General features: G+C 36.1%; 1 protein-coding gene across 1 annotated transcript in view; it reads right to left on the minus strand.

Annotated features, from left to right (window-relative positions):
- The window catches only part of GBE1 (1,4-alpha-glucan branching enzyme 1), a 138,026-nt gene that overhangs the window by 59,188 nt on the left and 57,126 nt on the right, over positions 1-21,712 (minus strand). Inside the window, exons 4-7 of the mRNA XM_036399098.2 lie at positions 20,256-20,381; positions 18,511-18,646; positions 15,774-15,864; positions 14,448-14,657 (exon numbers count right to left, since the gene is read on the minus strand). Of these exons, the coding sequence (XP_036254991.1) occupies positions 14,448-14,657; positions 15,774-15,864; positions 18,511-18,646; positions 20,256-20,381 (563 nt within the window). The remainder of the gene's footprint in view (positions 1-14,447; positions 14,658-15,773; positions 15,865-18,510; positions 18,647-20,255; positions 20,382-21,712) is intronic.

Genomic DNA, 21,712 nt, shown 5'->3' on the forward strand with positions numbered 1-21,712 from the left:
ATAAAGCCTACACGGATTTCAGCTACGATTTCAATAAATTAGCATCCCACTTATATTCTACCCAAGTAAATTATACACTTATAAAATAAAAATCTTTGAGATTATTTAAAATTCTGTTCTCCCAAAATAAACCTCGAAGACAATATTAAGTTTCTTTGGTCATATAATCAACTCCACAAATTAACAAACAAAATTTGCTGTTCTACAAAACACAACTAAATCACAGCTTTAAAGGTGTATTGTCAGAATTTGCAGACAATTCAATGCAATTCATGGTTTCCATAATTAAACAGTAGTTTACTGTTCAACACTGAGCTTGCTTTCAAAATAAGTCTAAATGTAGAGCACAAATAGCTACAAAGTATTAAATGTCAGGTGACTTGGTTTTAAAGAGATCACTATCCTCAACTCTACCCAGAAAACAGCACCAGAGTTGAGATGGGGACTGGTAAAGGATCAAGTGTCAAGGGAGATTTAACTGCTTCCTTGTGAGGTGCTTTTTCTCCCCTGAAATAGTATGCTACTATATATTTGTAAGAATAGACAACAATTATCCTCAACTTTATTTATTCCCTATATAGGAAAACAAAATCAACAAAACTACGCTCAAAATCAATTCATTTCATTACTGTGAGAAAAATATTAACTACCTGGCCAGCTGTTAACATTTTTAAACTTTGCTTTCTCAAAACCATCTTATTAAAAGGCTGAAACAGTGCTTTCTGTAAACCTAATTTCATTTTTTTACTTTAAAATACTGGTTCCCTAATTTATGCTCACCCAAGTGACTTCAAAGGGACACTGAGAAGGTGTCTGGTTCACACACAAAAATCTTTAAAAGCATTCATACCATGCCTGTACCTTCAAAATGCAAACTCAAACTAGTTTAATTTGAATTCAGGTGCATTTTTTTTCTAATGCTAATAGAATAGCTAATAGAATAGCAACAGGTATTTAAGCAGCTAAGAAGCAGAATTCTTCACAAAAGAGAACATTTTGAAAAATCCAAAATAAAAGCACTAGAGAAGTGAAGAAAGGCCAGACCTCTGCCTCTGAGAAAATTCCAGGATTAGTACAAAGAGATCATCAAATATCTGTTTTTCCTAAAAGTTAGAGAGCACTGATAATTGAAAAGTCTTTTCTGTGTACAGATGATGGCAAATCTCAGTTGCTGCAGTGATGTGAAGCTCAAATTCATCTATACCATGATACCTTGTACAATACCTTATCAATCTACCATTCAAGTATTTACATCCTACTACAAATTATTTTTTAAGTAATTATCTTGAAATTGCCAAATCAAAACTTTAATCCTCAAGCAACAAAGCATGGCAGGTGCTTTTTATGTTTATATAGCAAAATCAACCTCATAAGCAATGTGAGTTAGTATCATATAAAGAAAACCGAAAAAGGGGCAAACTTTTGCATTTTACCAACCTAGGACACCACCTCAGAAGATATTATCTGAATATCTTTCTACTTTAGACCCTCAGAGTCCAGCACACTGAATCCCTGAAGACTTAGCTGCCTGTCTGTATTTTATTGACTGAAAGTCTATCTTTCCCTTCATCCCAAACAGGCAGTTGGTAGCAATGCCAAATCTAGAGAAGGATAAGAAAATTTTAAGATGAGTCTAAGCGTTAATTATCAGTCATCATCCAGTACAGACAACACAGGAAGCGTCTGAGATACTGACTCCATGTCTTGAATGGCAATCTACTGATTTCTAACCCTGGGGAAGCAGGGGCTAAGGGAAGTTCACTCTGTATATTAGCTACTACAAGTCTTAGATTACTTCCTCTCATGCTTTCAGATTTTATCCTCAGCATCAGCAATTGCTGTGGATACAGTCCAAAATGTTCCTTTTTGGAACTGTTCTCATCACTGTGGGATGAGACTGCTCAGTTACGTGACAGACTATGGCATGGAGGGCAGAAAAGTTCGTACAATTAATTATTACCTTCACAGAAAAACACTTCCAGTGGAAAGCTCAAAGAGCCTGAAGATTGTCTCAGATCACCCCCAGCACAAGATTCAGGGAATCTGCAAGGGGAAGCAGCCACCTGGCAAAGCTGACCAAGGCATGCAGCAGTCCCCATTCTCTTTGAGGAAGCACAGAATGCAAAGCTGTTGCATTTCCACAAACCAGCACAGTAGATCTCAAGTACAGGGTTCATATTAAACAGGAATCCATCCTTAAGCACAGCACAGTATTTCTCTCTTTGCTGCACTTTTTGAAGCTACATTCTTCAAAAATGTAATTAAAGATATTGGCTCCGACTGGGCTGTGCCAATAGAGTTGTGAACTTGCAAATACACTTTCAGTATGTTTCATAAATACTTTTTCATCTCAGAGACCTGAAGAACAGGTTTGTATTCAAAGACACCTAGTTTTTAATCTCAATTTCTTACTAGATACTGTCATTTCAACCATATAATTTGTACTTCATGAAGATAAATATGAGAACAATAAACACATTTATGATAGATTGTGACTGTAGCTTTTCTTAGTAAAATACATGGCAAAATTATTATTTGCATCATCTCTGGAATAAATACTTAGAATGTAATTGTTGTATTGTGAGATAAAAATAACTATACTAACACACCCCCTTGCCATGGGCAGAGACATCACCAGTCTGGAGTTCTGTGCAACCTGAATTTAAACATTTCTAGGGATGGGGCATCCACAGCCTCTCTGGACAATCTCTTTGGTGTCTCAGTCTCTGCAAGAAAAGTTTTGTTCTTATGTCCTTCCTTATGATCTAAATCTACCTTTCCAGTTTAAAACCATTGTCCCATGTCCTGCTACCTGTGTCCTGTGCTGCATCCCTTCCCTCAAGCCAGTCAACCACACCACACAGTTTGTTGCCATCCACAAAGTTCAGTCTCAATAAGTTCCTTAGGGACACTACTGTTACTGATCTCCATTTGGAAATATTAATCTACCAATCTATTTCATGCATTGGAAATATGTTTTTCTTTTTAACACTAAGGTTTTTTACTGAAATGCCATGATTTTTAACTGAAATGAAATCAACTATTTACCTACTACAGATATCCTCTATTTCAGATCATATTTCAGTGCAAGTATTACTGATTCTGGCTTATGTAGAAGCAGAATGCTGGCGACTTTTATTCAAAATATATCTGAAATGGAAACTTCAGAATATTATAGAAAACAGGTTTTGTTTTCTAGACCGGGACAGAACACAAAGAAAAAACTAAAGCTAAGATTCTCAGAAATAGTTTAAAACAAGTTTGCCCTTACATATATTGATAGTCTAGTACTGCTGGCAAATGAGCTGCTCAAGCCTCAGACTCTAATCAAACGTTTCTGGTTTTTCAAGTTTAGGTGAGGATGGTTCTCTGCTAAGAGCAACTGTTGGTGAAACCCACAAAACATTTCCTGTTTCCAGTACACAGTTAATGAGTTTATAAAAATGCTATTTTGAACTACTTTCTGTAAGTCACTACCTTTTTCAGCCAATTTGTTAGCTGGATAAGGATTAGAAAGAACATCCAGCTGAAAGCTGTTTCCCATTTCCTGACAGACTTTCAGTTTCCTCCCCAATTAACCCAATGACAAAGTAATTACCTTGAAATTTCTTATAACAAAGTCAAAGTAGATTTTCATCTTTTCCAATGCCCTTATGCAAGAAGGTGGTGGCAAAGGAAGCCTGGAAACATTCATAATGTAAATTTTAGTGTTTTGTAGTTGACTTTTTTCCCCTCTCCAAAAAGCATTCACTTTGTCAATCACCTACAGGACTTAAACATCCACCCTAGAACAGTTATAAGCCTCTACCTAACTTGTAGGAAGAAAAATAGAGAGTTTTACATTTCAGGGTAGTGAGTAGTCTAAAAATCCTGGGTAATAAACACAAAACACATCAGAAAATGGGGAGAAACAGCAATGGAAATATTTTGGGATATTTTTTCCTCCAGCGTTTGACTGACTAATCACTCCAATTCACCAATTGTTCGAACATAGTTTCTATCTATGAAATCTTAAAGGCAAGAGTTAAATTTCAACTAGAAAAAGTAAATTTCACTCAGTCATTATTCCTAAAAAGAGCTGTGCATACAGCATTTCAAAGATTATGCTATTTGGTTCCTTAAACTCCAGCTTTTAGAACTTGTTTCTCAATGTCCAAGCTTAGTCCATTTAAAACTAAATAAATGAAAATAAATCTGTTATGTTTAAACAATATAACTCAAAATAAGAAATGTTTTTGGCCCATAGCTGTGGCTACATTTACAGTCACAAAATGTCATTCAGACAAACTTGACACTTGAAGCCGGTGAAGTACATATATTTCCTTTGTGTGAAAAATTCTTTTTATTATTGTTATTATTTATTATTCAAATTATTTACCAGCCTGACCAACTTGGTGTCAGTGAAACAGTAACTTAAATGGTTTTTTCCACTTTTTTTTTTTTTTTCCTTTTGCCTTTGGGCAAGAAGGGAAGGGAGGGAAGACAAGGGGGAATTTAGCACTGCTTCCACCTGCTTGCAAAAGGTCAGGGTATGAAACTGTAATACTGTACTCATTTAACTTCCAGTTGTGGTTTAATAAGAAATGGACTCTTTCCTCAAAAGACACCAATTTCTTTATCACTCTACCGGAGAACTGTCCAAGAAAATTTAAATATGCTTCTAATAATAAGCTTGTGCTAAAATGTGTTCTAAAATATCATGCCCTAATCAAAGGTGGGCTACATTGCAATCAAAATGTTGCTAAATACAAACAGCAAGAGGAGAAAAAGTTAATGACTCAAGCACTGAGGAAAAAAAACCAAACAACAGTGCCAATTTCTCTGAAGTTTCGTGGGTTAAAAACACAGGCTGTAAGTCCAACTTCTTCTTTTTTATGACAGAGAGAAAGGAAAATGGCCTCACTCCACATCATGAAATGACAAATTCTATGGTGTTTACATAAATCCCGGCAGCCAAGAAAAGGCAATCTTAGGTGTTTATTTAATCAGGAAAGTGACAACAGTCATTACTTTACTTTCTTCACATATCTTAAAGGAATAAAGAAAAAAATAAAGACCGCAAAGAGAAGTCTTCTCTTCGTTGTGAAGCCTTTTGATAAATATACTCAGTTAAACACTCTTTGTGCAATGACTAAATATATTATATATACAAAAAAATCCATAGTTTTACTTAATAATTCTTCAGAGAACTTAATTCTCAGCTCTTTGTTTGAACAAATTAAGTCGTCTCCTACAGAAAAAAATTACAAGAGCACATAGTAGTGACTATGGATGTGCTTTTTCATTCTTGTTTATTAGTTCACATGTAACTATCTTTAAAACTACACTTGACAGGACTTAATTATTGTGTAGTAACACTAAATAAATCAAGGGGTAAGGTCTCCAAAGTATTACTTGTACACTTGCTTTCCTCCGCCTGAAATAAACTCATTAATTGCAGTAGAATAACTTAGAAAAACTTGTGTCAACTATTTAAACTATTAATTAATCAAATGGGCAATTAGTTTCTTTTTTTTCCAAAATAACTTTATACCAATTTTCAAGAGCTGACAAGGAATTGTAATATAGATACATACAAATATTGGCTAAAGAGTTAGCCCCCTTATCAACAAGGAGACCCAAAGCAAATCTATGGGGAAAATAGTGATGGAAATACTGCATGCTTTTAAAAAACCCCAAAAACCACAAACCACTCTTTTCCTGACCTGGTATAGAACAATTTGCTTCGTTCCCAGGGATAAAGCTTTTAATAGAATATCGTCCTTCTTCATTAGGACACGCTTGACATAATACACTACTTCAGTTTTTCTAACTTGTCCTGTAACTACACCAGCCAGAACAGAGCCAAAAGCTGCTAGCTGTCCATCCATTACTATTATAATGAACAGTAGAACTATTTTTTAATCTTCTTTACAACTTCACCAGTAATTTCTTAAGTATTAACTCTAACAAAATTTCTTTCAATAACAACAGTTCCAAAGTCATTATGGCATTTAAATAAGCCCTAAAGAAAACATTTATATACAGCTGAGTATGTCCTTATAAAAATTCCCTAAATGTTAGCATGTCATCAGCAGTACAGTCCCATCCCAAGCTGAATCTCAGGCAGTGGCTACAGGTGGCAAGCAATTTGTTTGGACAGAGGCAGCTACTCCCTGAAGCAGCAGGCTGCCCAGCTCTGCTGTACGCATTGCTCTCTATTTCCACTTCCAATCACCTTCTAGAGGCAGCAACTTTTGCCTTTATGCCACTCTCAAGAACACATGGCATCCCTTTCAAAACTCTAGGTAATATACCAGATGAACATAATTACTTGCAGATTATTTCTGATCCATTGGCCACACATACACTACTGACTTTTGGAAATGCTACAGCATTTTGATTGTTTTCTACTTTGTAGACATAGCCATTAATTTATTTATTTTCCCCAGTTATTTATTTTATGCTCTTTACAGTGAGTTTTCAAAAAATGCATTTCAAGTGGATCTCTGCATTATACAACAAGTACATAATAGAATCAAAAAACCCCAAACAACTGTCTTAATGTTTCCCTCTTCTTTCCCTGCTGTGTGCTATACCTTGCCTCATTTTCCTCCAGTCTTGAATTTCTTTGGATAAAACCCTATTAGAAGAAAGTCAACATCCCTTATTTCACTTGTGGATTCTTCTCAAACTCGTACAAACATCAGCCTTTCCTCCAGCACAATCTTCTATTCACAACAGATGCTGCTCATGTAAACTGCTGCAGCAATCACTTAAGAATGCTGTAGAAGTTGTCAATTCAAGTGTGGATTACTAAATGCAAGATCATTATTGCATTTAGACTGATGCAAAATTATTCTCTGCATTGTGTTGCATCTTAGCTTATTTTAGATATTTATTGAAATACCATAATCAACTTCATATAAGTGTGACTGTATTTATTCAAGATAAGACTGAATTTAAGTGGCTACAAGTGGTCACCTCAATATTTCAAAATGTGCTACCTGACAAAATTTAGAACGATTGACTGCAACTTTTCAGTGTGCCTTTCTTCACATTTCAATATCTTGCTTTATTGCTGTACCACTTTCTGTGCAGCTACATTTTTGAAACTTCACACAAAGCTTTGAATGCTTTGTTGGAGGTAATTTTGGAAACTGGACACTTCAAAGAAAGCTACGTGGATTCTTATGTGAAACTCTCAGTTTTAGAGCACCTATGGATTTAAAGCTTCTCAGTCTGTTATACCAAAGTACAGTACAGTAAAACAATTAAGCTTATTTAATTAAAAACTTTAAAAATTAAAAAGTAAAGCAATTATACAGCAGGTCTCGACTGTATGTAGTATAAATCATAGGATCATGGCTGAAACTTTTATTTTTTGTACTATTATTTCAATTTTTCCAATTACATTGCAGTAATTTCCTATTGTATCATCTCTTCTGTAAATGCTTTCAGTAATCATTCCCTTCACAAAAGGCAATTTATAAACTGCAATGTTCCCATACTTGAAAGTGTTTGCTTACTAGCATTTATAATGATGACTAATAGAAGAGAAAACAAAAAGAAACAAGGATTTTTAGGCATGAAAGGTCTTTAAGGTTTAAATTTTATAAAGTACTTTTATACTGTCACAGTCGCCATCAAAATCCAGTCTATTAGAAACAGAGAGCTAAGGATCATAGGCAGACAGTGTTTTTAAAGACAATCTTTAATCAAAATAATTACATTTATGAGGGGTGAGGGGAAGAATGAAAATCTCACTATTATGCTGCAAGCAGTGCTTCCTTAAAACAGTCATTAAGAAATAATCTTTGCCAGCCAAATGAAATTCCAACGCATATTATGCAGATCTTTAAATACAGAGCTTTCCTAAACTAATTTGGTACAGGAAGACTGGCAGGAAATGAATTAAAATCAGCACAGCTTTATGTTTTACATAATGAAAAACAGCTTACATCCTTGTTCTATTGTAATTACCCTAGAATCAACAATATACCAAAAAGACGTCACACGACTGAGAACCTCTCTCACCGTCAACGCTCACTGCATTATCTTTAGTCTAGCTGGAATTATGGCCAAAGATTCTCCCCAGTGAAAACCCATGTGCGACAACCATGGCATGGCACTGGAAATGCAGCTGGGGGAATGCCACCTGCACCTTGCTAAATCCTCAGAAGCTGCAGAAGAAAAAGCTTCAGTTCTTACACTCTGGGAAGTCAACTGGATATGATTGACTAATTATGGTCAAGCCCCCCCCCCCCCCCCCCCCGTTTGCTTTTCCCTCTCCTCTTCCTGTGTCCCAAACTGTGTCTCAAAACCTGCACAGCTTAATCCTCTAAGAAAATTCCTTAGCTGAGAGATACCTGAAAAAGCTTTAGATCAGAACTAGACAAGAAAAAGTTACAGACAGGTTTGTTAGGAGCCCTAGGATTCAAAAGGAAGGCCACAGAAAGGCACAAAACAGTGAAGAGGACTATCCAGCACCATCAAGGGCCTGTGACAAGTAGTGGCAGTCTCCTTTCTCCCAGCTGACTGACACCTGCCTGGCCAGCAGAGTCTGTTCAGGTGTCATGTCAGCAGCAATGAGTGTCCTAGCAGCCTTTAAATCCCATCTATCCTTTGTGTGCATGAAGCTTGCAGTCAAATCTTTGCACTCTACAACGTGTGTCAATAAAGGGCCCCTGAGGTGGATGGCAAGAACACACACAGCGTGTTATCTGCAGTCTCTATCTCTTGCTCATGTGTCAATTTTCCTTAAGAGCATTAGGCAAGAAACCAGAATCTTTAGTACTGTGGTACTCCAGAGTATCAACTTAAATCTATTTAAAATGCTAATGATGTAAGCAATAAAGAGTAGCAGTGAATCCATTTCATCCTGAAAACTGTTACAAACCATGGGGATGCTCCCAAAGAAGGCAACAAGTCTTTACCTCCACTGATATTTAGAATTCATCACTGAATTGAAGGAAAACAAACCCAGAAATATTCTGAACGGCTGCTTTTAGAGAATTATGAGCCCAGACAGGTACCCTACTGACCAAACACTAAACTCTGAAAGATTTATGTTACAATTCATTCCACCTACTATCATCACCTCAGTGGCAGATAAAGACTGGCAAAGTAGGCAATCAGAAGAAAGAAAAACAATTTGGGTGAATAACAGCTGTTTAAGGAAGAACTAAACACCGAGTTGCTGAAGATGTTAGAAGATAAACATGTCTTTAAAGAGTCAGATCCTGAAGTCAAGCAAAATCAGTGGATCTTCTCCCCTCAGAATATACAGAGTAAGGTTTATGCACGATTTAAACACTGGGTGGCAGAAAAGGCCACTGTCTCAGCATCCAAACACAGGGGGATTTTTTATATTCAAGAGAGCACCTGAGATACCTGCCCCAGGCTGGACCACAGGACCAGGGGAAAAAAGCTTCAGGTGACCCACCCCACTGTGGAGGGACAAGCTGGGGAAGAGGCCACCTACACCAGAACAAAGACACAAGCTTCAACACCTGGCAGCTGCCCTGTTTCTGCAGCACTGACAGCAAGGTTAAAAGCAGTTTCTGAGCTCTGGCAGTTTTCTTAACACACATTAAGAAAAATTGAATTAAAAAAAAAAAAAGTAAAAAGTACTGAGCTATAATCAGCTGTTCCACCAGCAGTTCAGAAAACTGAGCTGGAGAGAACATCTGGACTGGCAGCAGGGGACTAGCAAGTCATCTGTTGCCCTGATGTAAAACTGTGGCTCATGGGACAAAGTGTTTATTGTATACACTAAACCCTACCTGTAGCACTTGAAAGCACATTTGGCATGGATGTCACTTGAAACTTCATAAAACCGATGAAGAAAAAACTTAATAGGAGATTTCTTCCATTACCTGGCTTAGTTATGATTTTTAACCCCAAAAATATGCACACAACATCCTGTCTTAAAAAACTCTGGAAAACAGGCCTCAAAAAAGGCCCAAAGGAGATGCTGGGACATCTGCTGACCCCAAATCCTTGCAACCAACGTAATCTCTTACTAATCATACTGCTGCACTCAAGAAAGCTGGACTAATTAAAATTAAAACTGCATTGTAAATCAATTACTGACCTTGCACCAAATTCATCTCCAAGACTGTGAAATAACTTAACATTTGCCTAAGTGCTCAGGTGAAAAATGCCATAGTATTAAAAATCCAAAACAAGCCAAACTAAACCCCCCCACAAAAAAAAAAAAAAAAAACCCAAACAAACAAGAAGCCAAAAAAACCCCAACAAAACTTAAGGCATCAGATGATTTCTGAATTTTAATACTACCATAATTCCTAAATGCTCACAGAAATATATCAGTATACCAATTGACATTCGGAATTGGATTAAGACAGAATAGAATCCAACAAAATCTAATGAAAAGACACAAAAAGCCTTATAAGTCGAAACAATGCTCTTGGACCTCAACAAGTCTAGAAGGGCAACATCATTTACACATTCTATTCATGCAGTGCTGTGGGAAAAATCTTTACTAGGTAATATCTTGTTCTCAATTATTTTTAAATTGTTTTGCCTGATTATTATTTTAGACACATTTAATTTAAATTCATTTCTCCAAATAGCAAAACACAATCAACCACTCTAGTTGTGATCCCACCTGGTTTCCAGGGTGTACGACATCATTTCTAATGAATCTGGCAGCTGAATAACCTTGGAATATGATTTTAGAAGGAAAATAAAAATTATACTTGGCTTGTGCAAAATTAATTACAAGTAGAATCCTTTCTTAAGATGGGAGGGTGTTTACATATATTTCAAGAGAGCTACCTTTAACAGGCACACAACAGAGACCTTTAATTTCCTCCAAAATTAACTGTACAATGCCAACTAGAGTACCAGTCCAGAGCTTCTGGCACCCCTTTTACACTAAAGCATTTCCCTGTCATGAATTCAGGGCTAGAAAAGTCACAATTATTAACAGGAACCAAAGCAAACTATAGAGAAATTTGTTTTTCAACAGAAAATGTTAAAATCAACTGCAATTCTCACTGAAGCTTTGTGATTCTGGTTTTTGGGTTGTTTGCTGAGGGAAAAGGGATGGACACAGATTTAGACAGACAGGATGGAGATGATGGAGAGGAAGTCACCAAATCAGAACATAGATCCAGGGCATTTTTTTCCCTCAAATATTTTAGAAAAACTCATAAGAATGTGAAAGAGCTATGAAAATTATTAAAGTAAAAGCTTCTTTTTGATTGATTTTAAAGCACTGTTTATATTCTTTTATTGAAAATATTTAAGCAAAAAGTATTCTATTGGCCAGCTATCTTATCTGGAATTTCTCATTTCAATGAAATCGAGTAGCTATTCTCCTGTGACAACACCATGAACAGTATAATTTTAAAATGTTGTTCACAGTTTACAGCAAAGCTCCTGTTTCATACAACACTAGTATAAATATGGATTAAAATATAAAGAATTTAAAATATGCCTTTTTCTTTTTAAGTAGCACTATGGTGCAAATATGCAGTACCCAGGCTGTCTGTTGAACAGGTTTACAATTGCTTTTCTTGTAGCTACTCTCTACTTACATGAATTTTACTAAAAAACAGTATTTAAATACACAAGGATATAATCCTTTTTTATTTTTTAGCATGGATATGGATCTTTCGCCACATTCTGTTATAGGAAATAGTCACAGTCCCCTTCACAGACAACTGAATAATCTTGCAAATGCTGTGAGATAAACTTACTTACATCTTGGCTTTCAAAGAAAATGTAGACAGACTAAACTGATAAAGCAACTGTTCCTTAATCTCCTTCACAGTTCAGAATTAGTTTCTCTCAATTCCAAAGTGAATTGAGCATTCTTTGCATTTGATGTCTAAGCACCTGTAGATTTAACAGCTCTTCCCACTACAGAAGGAAAGGGATTTAGTACAAGCTCTGTACAGGATAGAAGGCTGTGCTAGCTGAAGAAATTTCACTCAGCAAGCAAGCTTTTCTGTAGACCATTCAACAGACTGTGTTTGCTGTCATTTATTTTGAGCAAACTTTCAACATCTGCCAGTAACTTGACTCTCTCTCACAGATTTTTATGCTTGCATCATCCAGACTAGAGCTGCTCGTCCACTGGTATGGAAATTAGCAGAATGCCAATACAGACTAAACTGGGGGGAAAAAAAGCCAAACCTAACATTTTCAATGAAATGTCAGTTTGATTCTTTCACAGTTTTGCTTGGAACCTGCACACACAAAGAATAGGGGAAAAAATGCAAGCTCTTTTTTAATCAGTTCTGTGAAACTTACAATGACCATGAAGGTTATAAGTTTTCAGCCTTAAAACTTGACTGTAAATACATGGAGAATATTTACTATCCCAGCTATGAGGATGAAAGAATCCCTTAATAACTAGAAAAGTTCACAGCATCCTATGCTTGAAGGAAGAAAGGTTTTCCACAAGCAGTTGAAAAGAGAACTCCAGATTTGCTGTTGCATATCATGAGAGGGTAGGGGATGGGAAATGACCTTCAAGGGACCCACAGTCATCCAGTGCAGAGCTGCAGTTTCTCTGGTCTTTGCTATTCTCTAATCTCATCTCTCCCCTCACAGCTCTTTCCATTTCCCCCTTTCTGCATTCAGTCTGGCACCTCTTCCAAAGCCATAGCATGCAAAGAAATTCCACAGGTACAAATCACTGACTCAAGCAAGCCATGGAGGCAGCTCTTCACTTCTGAAGAAATACTTAACATTGACAAGTGCAACCCACAGAAGAGCTGGTTGTTTCTCTCATTTATAAATACCCCCAAACACTCAATACCAGCACCACTTTCTTCTCGAGCAGGAAGAACCAGAACAGAGGAAGGTCCATAACCACATTCCATTGTCTCAGTAGAGACACTTATACTCACACACTTGTTGGTTACTTATAAGCATCAAATGAAATAAAATGTGTAATACTATCATATTAATACTAAAGCTTTAAGATTATTTGAAATACAACTGATTTGAGTATGAATTTAAAGCTTAATAGGAAGGACTAAAATGCATTTCTTATCATTAAATCACAATTAATATTAAATCACAATAAATCACACCAGAAACTCCCCCTGAAATGACCTGTTAAATTGTCCCAAATAACAAGTCCCAACAGCCCATCCCACTAAGTATTGAAGTGCACCAGTCAGTTTTTACACTGGTCACTTGGTTTATTTGACACTGAGTTCCATTAAACAATCGGCCTATGCTATGTAACATGACTTCTGTGTAATCATATCCATCCAGTCCATGGCAATTCAATGCAAGCAAGGGAGAAAAATGGGAAAAACAGGAAATTGAACCTGCAGCACAAAAACCTTAACAACTAAGAGGTTAAAAAGAAACTAGAACTTTACAGTTGCTCTGTGATGAGCCACTACAGGAACATTCAAATGAACCTTGAAAGGGTTAAAACAGGACTTTGCAATTGATAAGAAGGTCACACAAGATTATGCATCTCAAGGGGGAAAATAAGAGAATTTATCCTGGAATAAGTCATCAATTCTATACAGAATTTTATTAAGACCTGCTTTAAGGAGACTGTAAAGTTACACAAAACTTACTGTGGAATGTTTAGAGAAACAAAGGAAAGGAAAGGGAAGAAGCAGGGTGGTTCAGGGATGAACAAACAGAAAAAAAATGTGAGAAGGACACTGAAAGAAGCTGGCTGCTTGTGCCTGTTTCTCCATTTAAACCACTGAAACATTCAGCATACAAGATCAATCTCCTTGTCCCCAGTACCTCAGAGAATACAGAGTAAACAATATTAAGTACTAATAATCAACTGGAATTAATACATGTTTTGACACACACTATATTTATACTGGTTAATTAAGCTTGCCCAAACTGGGGTCTCTAGAAATGTCTACTGAAAATGATCCCTGCTTTGTATTAATTGTTGATTGACCTCCAGAAGCTCTTTGAAATGGAGTTAGTTGTCCTGAGGGAAATCTTTTCCTACATTTCAACAACCTGACAGTATGTCAATAAATTTACAGAGCTTACAAGTTTTCATCAGCTTTTCCGACTATTTTTATATACAAACATCATCTAGTATATATATGCAACATACTATATATAGCAGGAAAATATTAATATGCATAAATGCATAAAATACACAATTATATACTCCTACATAATGGGTATTGAAATTGATATTTATAGAGAAATACGTTTTTAAATAAAAATAACTACACCATTATCTAATGCGTGCAATGCACATGGTATATAACATGCACATAGGTAGTCACAGATGACAGGAAAGTAATGAAACTGAAATACTATCATTTAGTGTTAGATTTTCAGGATTTAGGCAAGTAGAGGAATTTAACTCCACATACTGCAATTGTTAAACAACCCAAATGACTTTACCAGCTTGGTGAGGAGAGTACTTTTAACAGAATTGCTATGAAATAATAACCACTAGCACAGCTGAAGTGATGTTTTATACTCACTTTGCATAGTCAAAGAGCCTGCTGTCCCAGAGCTGGTGATTGCCTCTATATCCAGAATGGAAGAAACAAGAATCTGTACCGTCAAACTGGTTGAGACCATCTTCTGAGTTTTTTGAGGCGTGGCTGTGCACCACATCAAGCAGGACTGTGATGCCCATGGAGTGAGCAACGTCGATCATTTCCTTCAGGTCGTCAGGAGTTCCGTACCGGCTGTGAAAACACAACGTGGCACCATCAGGGCTCCTGCTGGCAATGCTCAACATTCATCATGGAAACTACATCAAAGTCAGCAGTTCTTCATCACCTACTCTACAGATTATTTTTTCAGCCTCTTCAGCAGTAGCTATTGCTTACAAACAAACATTTGAAACCATTTTTCCTTATAAGAATTCCATCATCCACACAATGTTTTGAAGAAATAGATTGTTTTATTCTTCCTTTATTAATAATACATAAAATTCAGTATAAAAGATAACAGATAGAACTTAAAGTTGCTATTTAATATTGAACACTTCCTTCGCTCATAAGGGACAAGAATATACTCATATAGCTGGAATAAAGTAACACAATGATTACAAAAATAAATGTACATCCACAAAGCCCACAAAATACACTATCTGCTATTTTCCTGCTTGGTTATTTGGTTTAGGTATTACACCATTTTCTTATTTTATAAAAAGATTTTTTTATCCTATGCCTGACATGCCTTTTTCAACTATTTAAGCTAGTTAAGAACTGCCTAAATTTAGCCTGGTTGCCACTTGAGCTGCTCTAAGATTTAAAAAAAAAAAAAAACTAAAAAAATTATTTCCATATTTATCATAATTTTCTTAACAACTACCTGAATTCATTTATCATGTAATCTCACCCTATACCTCATGTCTAAATACAGTCTGTTACAAGCCTGTAAGGGAAAGGGTTCCCACAGAACATACAGAGTCATGATTTAAATCAAGTTCATTACCAACCGTGTATAGTTCTGTCTGTCATAAAAGAAAGCCCTACACACCCTGTTTGTTCCTGCCAAGAATTCCACAACCACAAACCCATGCATAAAGACTGCTGAAGGTGGATTACTCAGAATATGCTATGGCAGCTGAAGTTACTTATAAACTTTTTGTCTGTATTCTATTGAAAGCATTTCACACAGCAGCTGATAACTGTGCCAAATTGATTTCAGATTTAAGAGGAAGGTAGAGCAAATACCTAAGCCATTGCTTCCCATTTTACGCTTTCTTGCAAACACACACCTGCATGCCATACTGATTTCAATGGATGGGAAGGAAGGGAAAAGAACAGAGAAGATGCTGGAGCACTTAAACCTACCTTGATGCTGCAAAGAAACTTGTGACCTGATAACCAAAACTGGCATAGTATGCATGTTCCATAATGGCCATCAGCTGGACACAGTTATAGCCTATAATAAAAACAAACACAACAAATAAATGCATTAAGGATAGTTAAAAGAGTATTCAATACCTATAACATATCTATTCCAGTCTTCTCTCGTTTTAGCTGCCTCTGACCCTAATGGTCCACACCTAAAGACTGAGTAACTTTGACAAAGCAATTCTAATTAATAGTTTATACTAACGTGATCTCCACGGCAAATGGAACAGTCAATTTGCCAAGTGATTCACACATATTCAATCTCCCAGATGCAGACAGAAAGAAGTGTCATCCTTATTTAACTTCAGAATATTAGTAATGCCAACCTGCATGTCCTGAACTGCTTCAACTTTTGACACTTGCAGACAGGGTTAGCCACTGGCTACACATACTGTGACAAAATCACAGGATGGTTTGGGTTGGAAGGGAACTTAAAAGATCCTCTAGTTCCCACTCCTATGGCATGGGCAAGAACACCTTCCACTAGAGCAGATTGCTCAACACCCCTTCCAGGGATGGGGCATCCATAACTTCTTTGAGTAACCTATTCCAGTGTCTCACCAAGCCCACAGTAAAGAATTTCTTCCTAATGTCCAACCTAAATACACCCTGCTTCATTTTGAGGCCACCCCATCCCTGGTGTCCACTTGGATATCAAGTCATTGACTGAAACTCTGAGTGTGACCATCCTTTTAATTCCTTATCCACCAAGCGGCCCATCTGTCAGACCCACATCTCTCCAGCTTAGACACAACACTATAACTTCACGACATATGAAACCATTTTTTTCATTCAGCAAAAACACTTTTTTCCAACTTTAATAGTTATTTCTTCCCTCTACAAAAGTCTTCCAAAAAAGAAAAATCGCAACTGTAATGTGCTTTTATTCCAAGTTTACCCAAGAACCAAAGCAGTCCAGGAGGGCTGGGGGACACACTGTGTTGTGTCTCCTAAGACAGTTCAGTGCATTCTTAAGGAAGGGAACTCCAAAGAGTCAGTTTTTATCTACAGGTTGTTAAGACTCACACCTCTACCACTACTCTGTTTGAAGAAAATATTTACTTCGTTCCTTAATTTCAACAGGATGCTGTAGGATTTTTTATTCTTCCTTGGTTTTTTATAGCTGTGACATTTAAAACCAGAGCTATTATTAGAAGACAGTTGGTGTGAGCTCAGCAATTTGTCAGATTCATTGCTGGTTTATGATTCAGGCCTGTTGTACTTATTTTTATTTACATCATTTTTATAAATAAACAGCAACATTGCATCAAATTAATCTCATTCAATTTCCTTGCTACTTATTTTGCTATTTGTCATGCACATATTTCTACAAACTACTAATATATTAGACTTCTCATATAGTGATGTCTTTAAGCTTGTCCTGAAAAGTAAGACATTCCACAACTGAATCTAACAGACCTTAAAAATATTTTAAAAATACTTAAATCACACAATGTTTACTTAATGTAAACAAGAAGGAAAAGTAGTTATCGTTTTTATATACCCTAAATTTGATACTGCGTTTTATTATTTGGTGTATCAGCCTTTTCATGACATTTCTCCACAAAGAAAAAATTGTAGGACTCTGTAAATCCTCTTAACTTCCTGGGACAAGTGAAATTCCTTGGCAGTAAGGAGTCACAGATATATAATGTAAAATCCAAAACTGCTTTTTATAGAATGTAAAATCCAAAACATCTTCCATATGTGCAAACTCCCTCATCTCACCTGCAAGCTCAACTTTACCAAAAGGCAAAAGCCACAAAACATTGACTTAACATGTAAAGCTACAAGAAAATGTCTTTGTCAGGCGCTCTGATAAATAAAACAGAATTAAAGAAATCAAACACAAACAAAGCCATCATCCACAGAGGTTTCAGCTACAGATGTAATGATTATTTTACAGCAGTGTAAAATATATATTTCATCACAAGGCAGTAAAAGGCAATAGCTTCTAACATTGTCCATTACAGAAACAGTGCAAAGACATCATGGGAAAAAATAATTAAATGAAATTGAGGGGAACAGTTTTGCTGTGGTTCCTGAGATAATGTTAGCAGCTCTTTCACACATCCTCTCCAATATACTAGAAGTTCTTTTCCTGAAAAAGGTCGAGGAGGGTCTTTCATATTTAAAGTTTCCTTGTTCTGATACTTCTGAGCTACTGTTCAGGGATAAAATGCCTAGCACGCTTATTCTGGCAAAACAAAGAATATTAAGGTATTTCTTTTGTCCTTCCTTAGAATCAGAAGGACAAAAGAATTAGAATTAGAAAATACTTAATTGGTTCTACTAGTGTAAAGCTTAGAATTAAGCTTTACACTTGTAAAAGCAATTAAGTATTTTCTGAAGATTGTCACAAAAACAGGTCTTTTTTCAGTCTGAAAGCAAACCATGCCAAAAGCAAATTACCTTGCAATACTTATCTGGGCTTTAATAATCATATTTTACTTAAAAATCTGGAATAGACTTTAATTCACATATCCTATTTCAGTCTTTGTTTGTTCTCCAAAGATTTCACTTGTCGATAACTTTTGCTCACCTAAGAATCTATTTTTATAGTATGTGTAATTGGGAAAAAAAAAAAAAAAACAACTCTAGATACTTGACAGTTATCTTTTCTAACAAGCACAGGCACATAACTACCTCTGCAAGCATTTCTAGTACTACTTACCAAGATCCTTTATTCTAGGTAGTACATTGTAGGTGAAGTTTTTATAAGAAGCTACTTTGCCTTCTGGGGAAGCAATTCCCACATGAGATTCATAGATTCGTAGGCTTTTTAATCTCTTGGGAGAAGGATTCTTATGCTATAAGAAAAAAAAACAGAGTTGTCATTAGGAACAGCTTAGAAGTGTTGTCATAATTACATGATTTGTACAAGATGAAAAACAATTTAGGTTTATTTAATTTTTCCTCTAAGAGCAAATGTCTGTTTGAAATTAACATCCTTTATGAACAAGAAAGTAGACATTGATGATTCAACACTTTTCTTATATTCTTTTTAAAATTACACTTCAGTGTTCAACTGATAGTAGCCACTCCACTTGATGTCCTTCTGAATCACTCTGAGCTTGTTTGAAAATACAGAGAGAAAATAATAAGATTGGCTTTTATTTTTTAAGCATACCTCCTATTTTGCAGGTACATGAAATTGCTGCCTTATCTGAAATTTATAAATTTGTTATTCCTAAAGAATACAGTTCCATAGCACAGAATCAACTATATTGTCATTACGTAGGATTAAAATATAATTAAATAATCTCAAGTCTGGAGACAAGTACATAGCATTACATACATAACATTTGTTAGTTTATTATCCAGGTGAAATTTTGAAAATGCAGAACAAAGCTAGTTGAATACAAACATGTGAACAGAAATTAAAGGAACAATTAAAGGACAAAACTTCTGATTGAGGCTTGTTCCCTATGACTTATTTCCACTGGACACCTCTACTATTCATAAAAGGACTTTTATATTGTTTCAGTAAGGCCTTATCTGCACTCAAAAGTTCAAGCCTCTTTTTCACTCTAGGTCATCCCAATCACTGCATTCCCAAATCCCTACCCATTACTTTTCTTGATGACATTGAGATGTCACAGAGCATCATACACAGAGTAGGCCACTAAAATTATAGACTACACACTTTAACAAGAGTTAATGTACATTATGTTATCTATTTTTAAAGAAAATATTTTCCATACCAATAGCCTTTTCTCTCTCAAGCAGTTGCTTCCTAATTTGAGGTGGATGCGAAAATTTAACTCCAAGTAGAGATTACAGCATCTCTAATATAAAACACTGCATACCATTTTCCAGGAAAAACATGAACAAGTTTATTATGAAACAACATCACTCAGATGGTCTGAAGTTTCCAAATATTCTCCTAGGGTATTTTTCATACATCATGCAAAGAGTTCTCTCCCTTGCAGTAGTGCATGAGAAGAAAGAGAGCTTTAAATTCAATAATGGGACTTTCCTGATACAAAGAAACCAGGATTTGACTGGAGTGTGGGCATGTTATTTTGCAGGTTTTTTCTGACTTCATGGAATATTAACCTCGTGTTGAGGACTGAACATTGCATTGCAGACAACCAATCCTTAAATCCAGTACTGAGCCCTGCTCTCCTCCCTACCAGGAACAGCCATCTTGTCCCAGAATACCCGTCAATCTTACCTAACAGGTGGCAAAAGTTTAAAATACCACATTAATAACTATTTTTTATATATTCTACAGGAGGCTGGAAAAGCAGCTCAAAAACATTCATCATTAAAGTCATTTATTTCTGTCAAAGCCATGAATAAAAGCCCTTCATCTCTCAGCTCTTTTAACTAGTTTGCTATTTCCTTTTATTTTCTTCCAAACAGGGAAACAAAGATAACATGATACACCTCTTGAAAATAATATTGAAGCCTTACTATATATGACTGTGGTGGATTCCAGTGAACCCAATCATAATTCACTTTGTCTTCATCACGGACCACATATCTCGCCCAGGGTGAAATACGATAGAGGAGGGCGCCATTCTGAGCACGAATCACCACCTATAAAATAACACAACATATGCAGGCAGTCACTTATAACTCACAGAACGCCTTCTATGCAAGCCACAGCACAGAATGAAATAGTAGACTACACAGAAATTTAATTTAAAGAACACACAAACACACAATGCAAGTCAAGAGAAGGAAGAATGACCCTGCCCGCAGGGATGATTTGCAAAGGGACAGTAAACCAGACATGTCAGACAGGAGTGATGTTCACCAGCAAGAGCTGAAAGGTGAGAATATACATAAGATTTATATAAGTAATGGGAGAAGAAGCCTTCCCAAATGGATTTCTGTTAGGTTCCCTAATTACCCCTGTCATTGCTATTTCCTTTCCATGTTCTGATAAATTTAAATAGACATGCAGTATTATGCCATTAGGATGAGAACTGTGATTTGTTTAACTTGACAAACAAAACAATCTAGTAAGGCAATTTTAATATCATAATTCCATCTTCTTTTCCATGCTCTGAGAGTCCTTAATGTCACATAGCCCAGGACCGCAGACAACACAAGAAGCACAGGACAGTTTTTGGGTCAAGGCAAAGAAAAAGTTCCACCTCTCTCACATCCTCCCACCCCTGTCCCACCTCCCCTCTCCTCAGCACAGAAGGAACAGCACCACTCTGGTTGTGCTTGGTATCTTGGCTGCCACTAAAACGGTAACACAGATGGTCTGCAAATTTAAAACCTAGAAATGTACAAGCAAGTGAATGTACAGAATTCTTAATTCTGCTTTTTATTAACAAATTGATGACTGAGACTATTCAGTTGGGTTGTTGGTTTTATGGGGCTTTTTATTTTTTGTGGGAAAAACTATGAAAAAGGGAAAGGGATTTTTGGGATTGGGATTTTTTCCACTCCTTGCTCATTGTTTTTGTTAAAAAAGTTACTTGTCTTTGCTCTCAATTCCTAACAGGTAGTCTGGAAGACGAAATTATCAAAGAATTGCCTTTTCACCTCTGGCAAGTGTCTTTCATTGTTTTCATAGATTATTTGTATCCTTAACCCAATCATGGAAGAAGGCAGGATCACAGAATTTTGTTTAGTTGAAAGGGACCTTTAAAAGGTCATCTAGATCAACAAAGAAGAAAATAGGTATATGCAGATAGTTAATGGAAGTTGATGGAATAAGGCAAGGAAGAATGATTTCAGTGCCTTAGTACACGGTATTATAACTCCAACAATTTAAAATAGGTTTTATAAAATGGAGTAATTCATATCAAAAACCTCACCAAAAAAGCTGAGAAAGTTATTGCAAAACACTGTAAAGCTGCATGTAAAATTTCTTCTGTTAGCTGCACTAGCAAAGCTGACCCAAAGAATAT

The sequence above is a fragment of the Molothrus ater genome, chromosome 2, assembly GCF_012460135.2.
Source record: "Molothrus ater isolate BHLD 08-10-18 breed brown headed cowbird chromosome 2, BPBGC_Mater_1.1, whole genome shotgun sequence".
NCBI classification, from domain to species: domain Eukaryota; kingdom Metazoa; phylum Chordata; class Aves; order Passeriformes; family Icteridae; genus Molothrus; species Molothrus ater.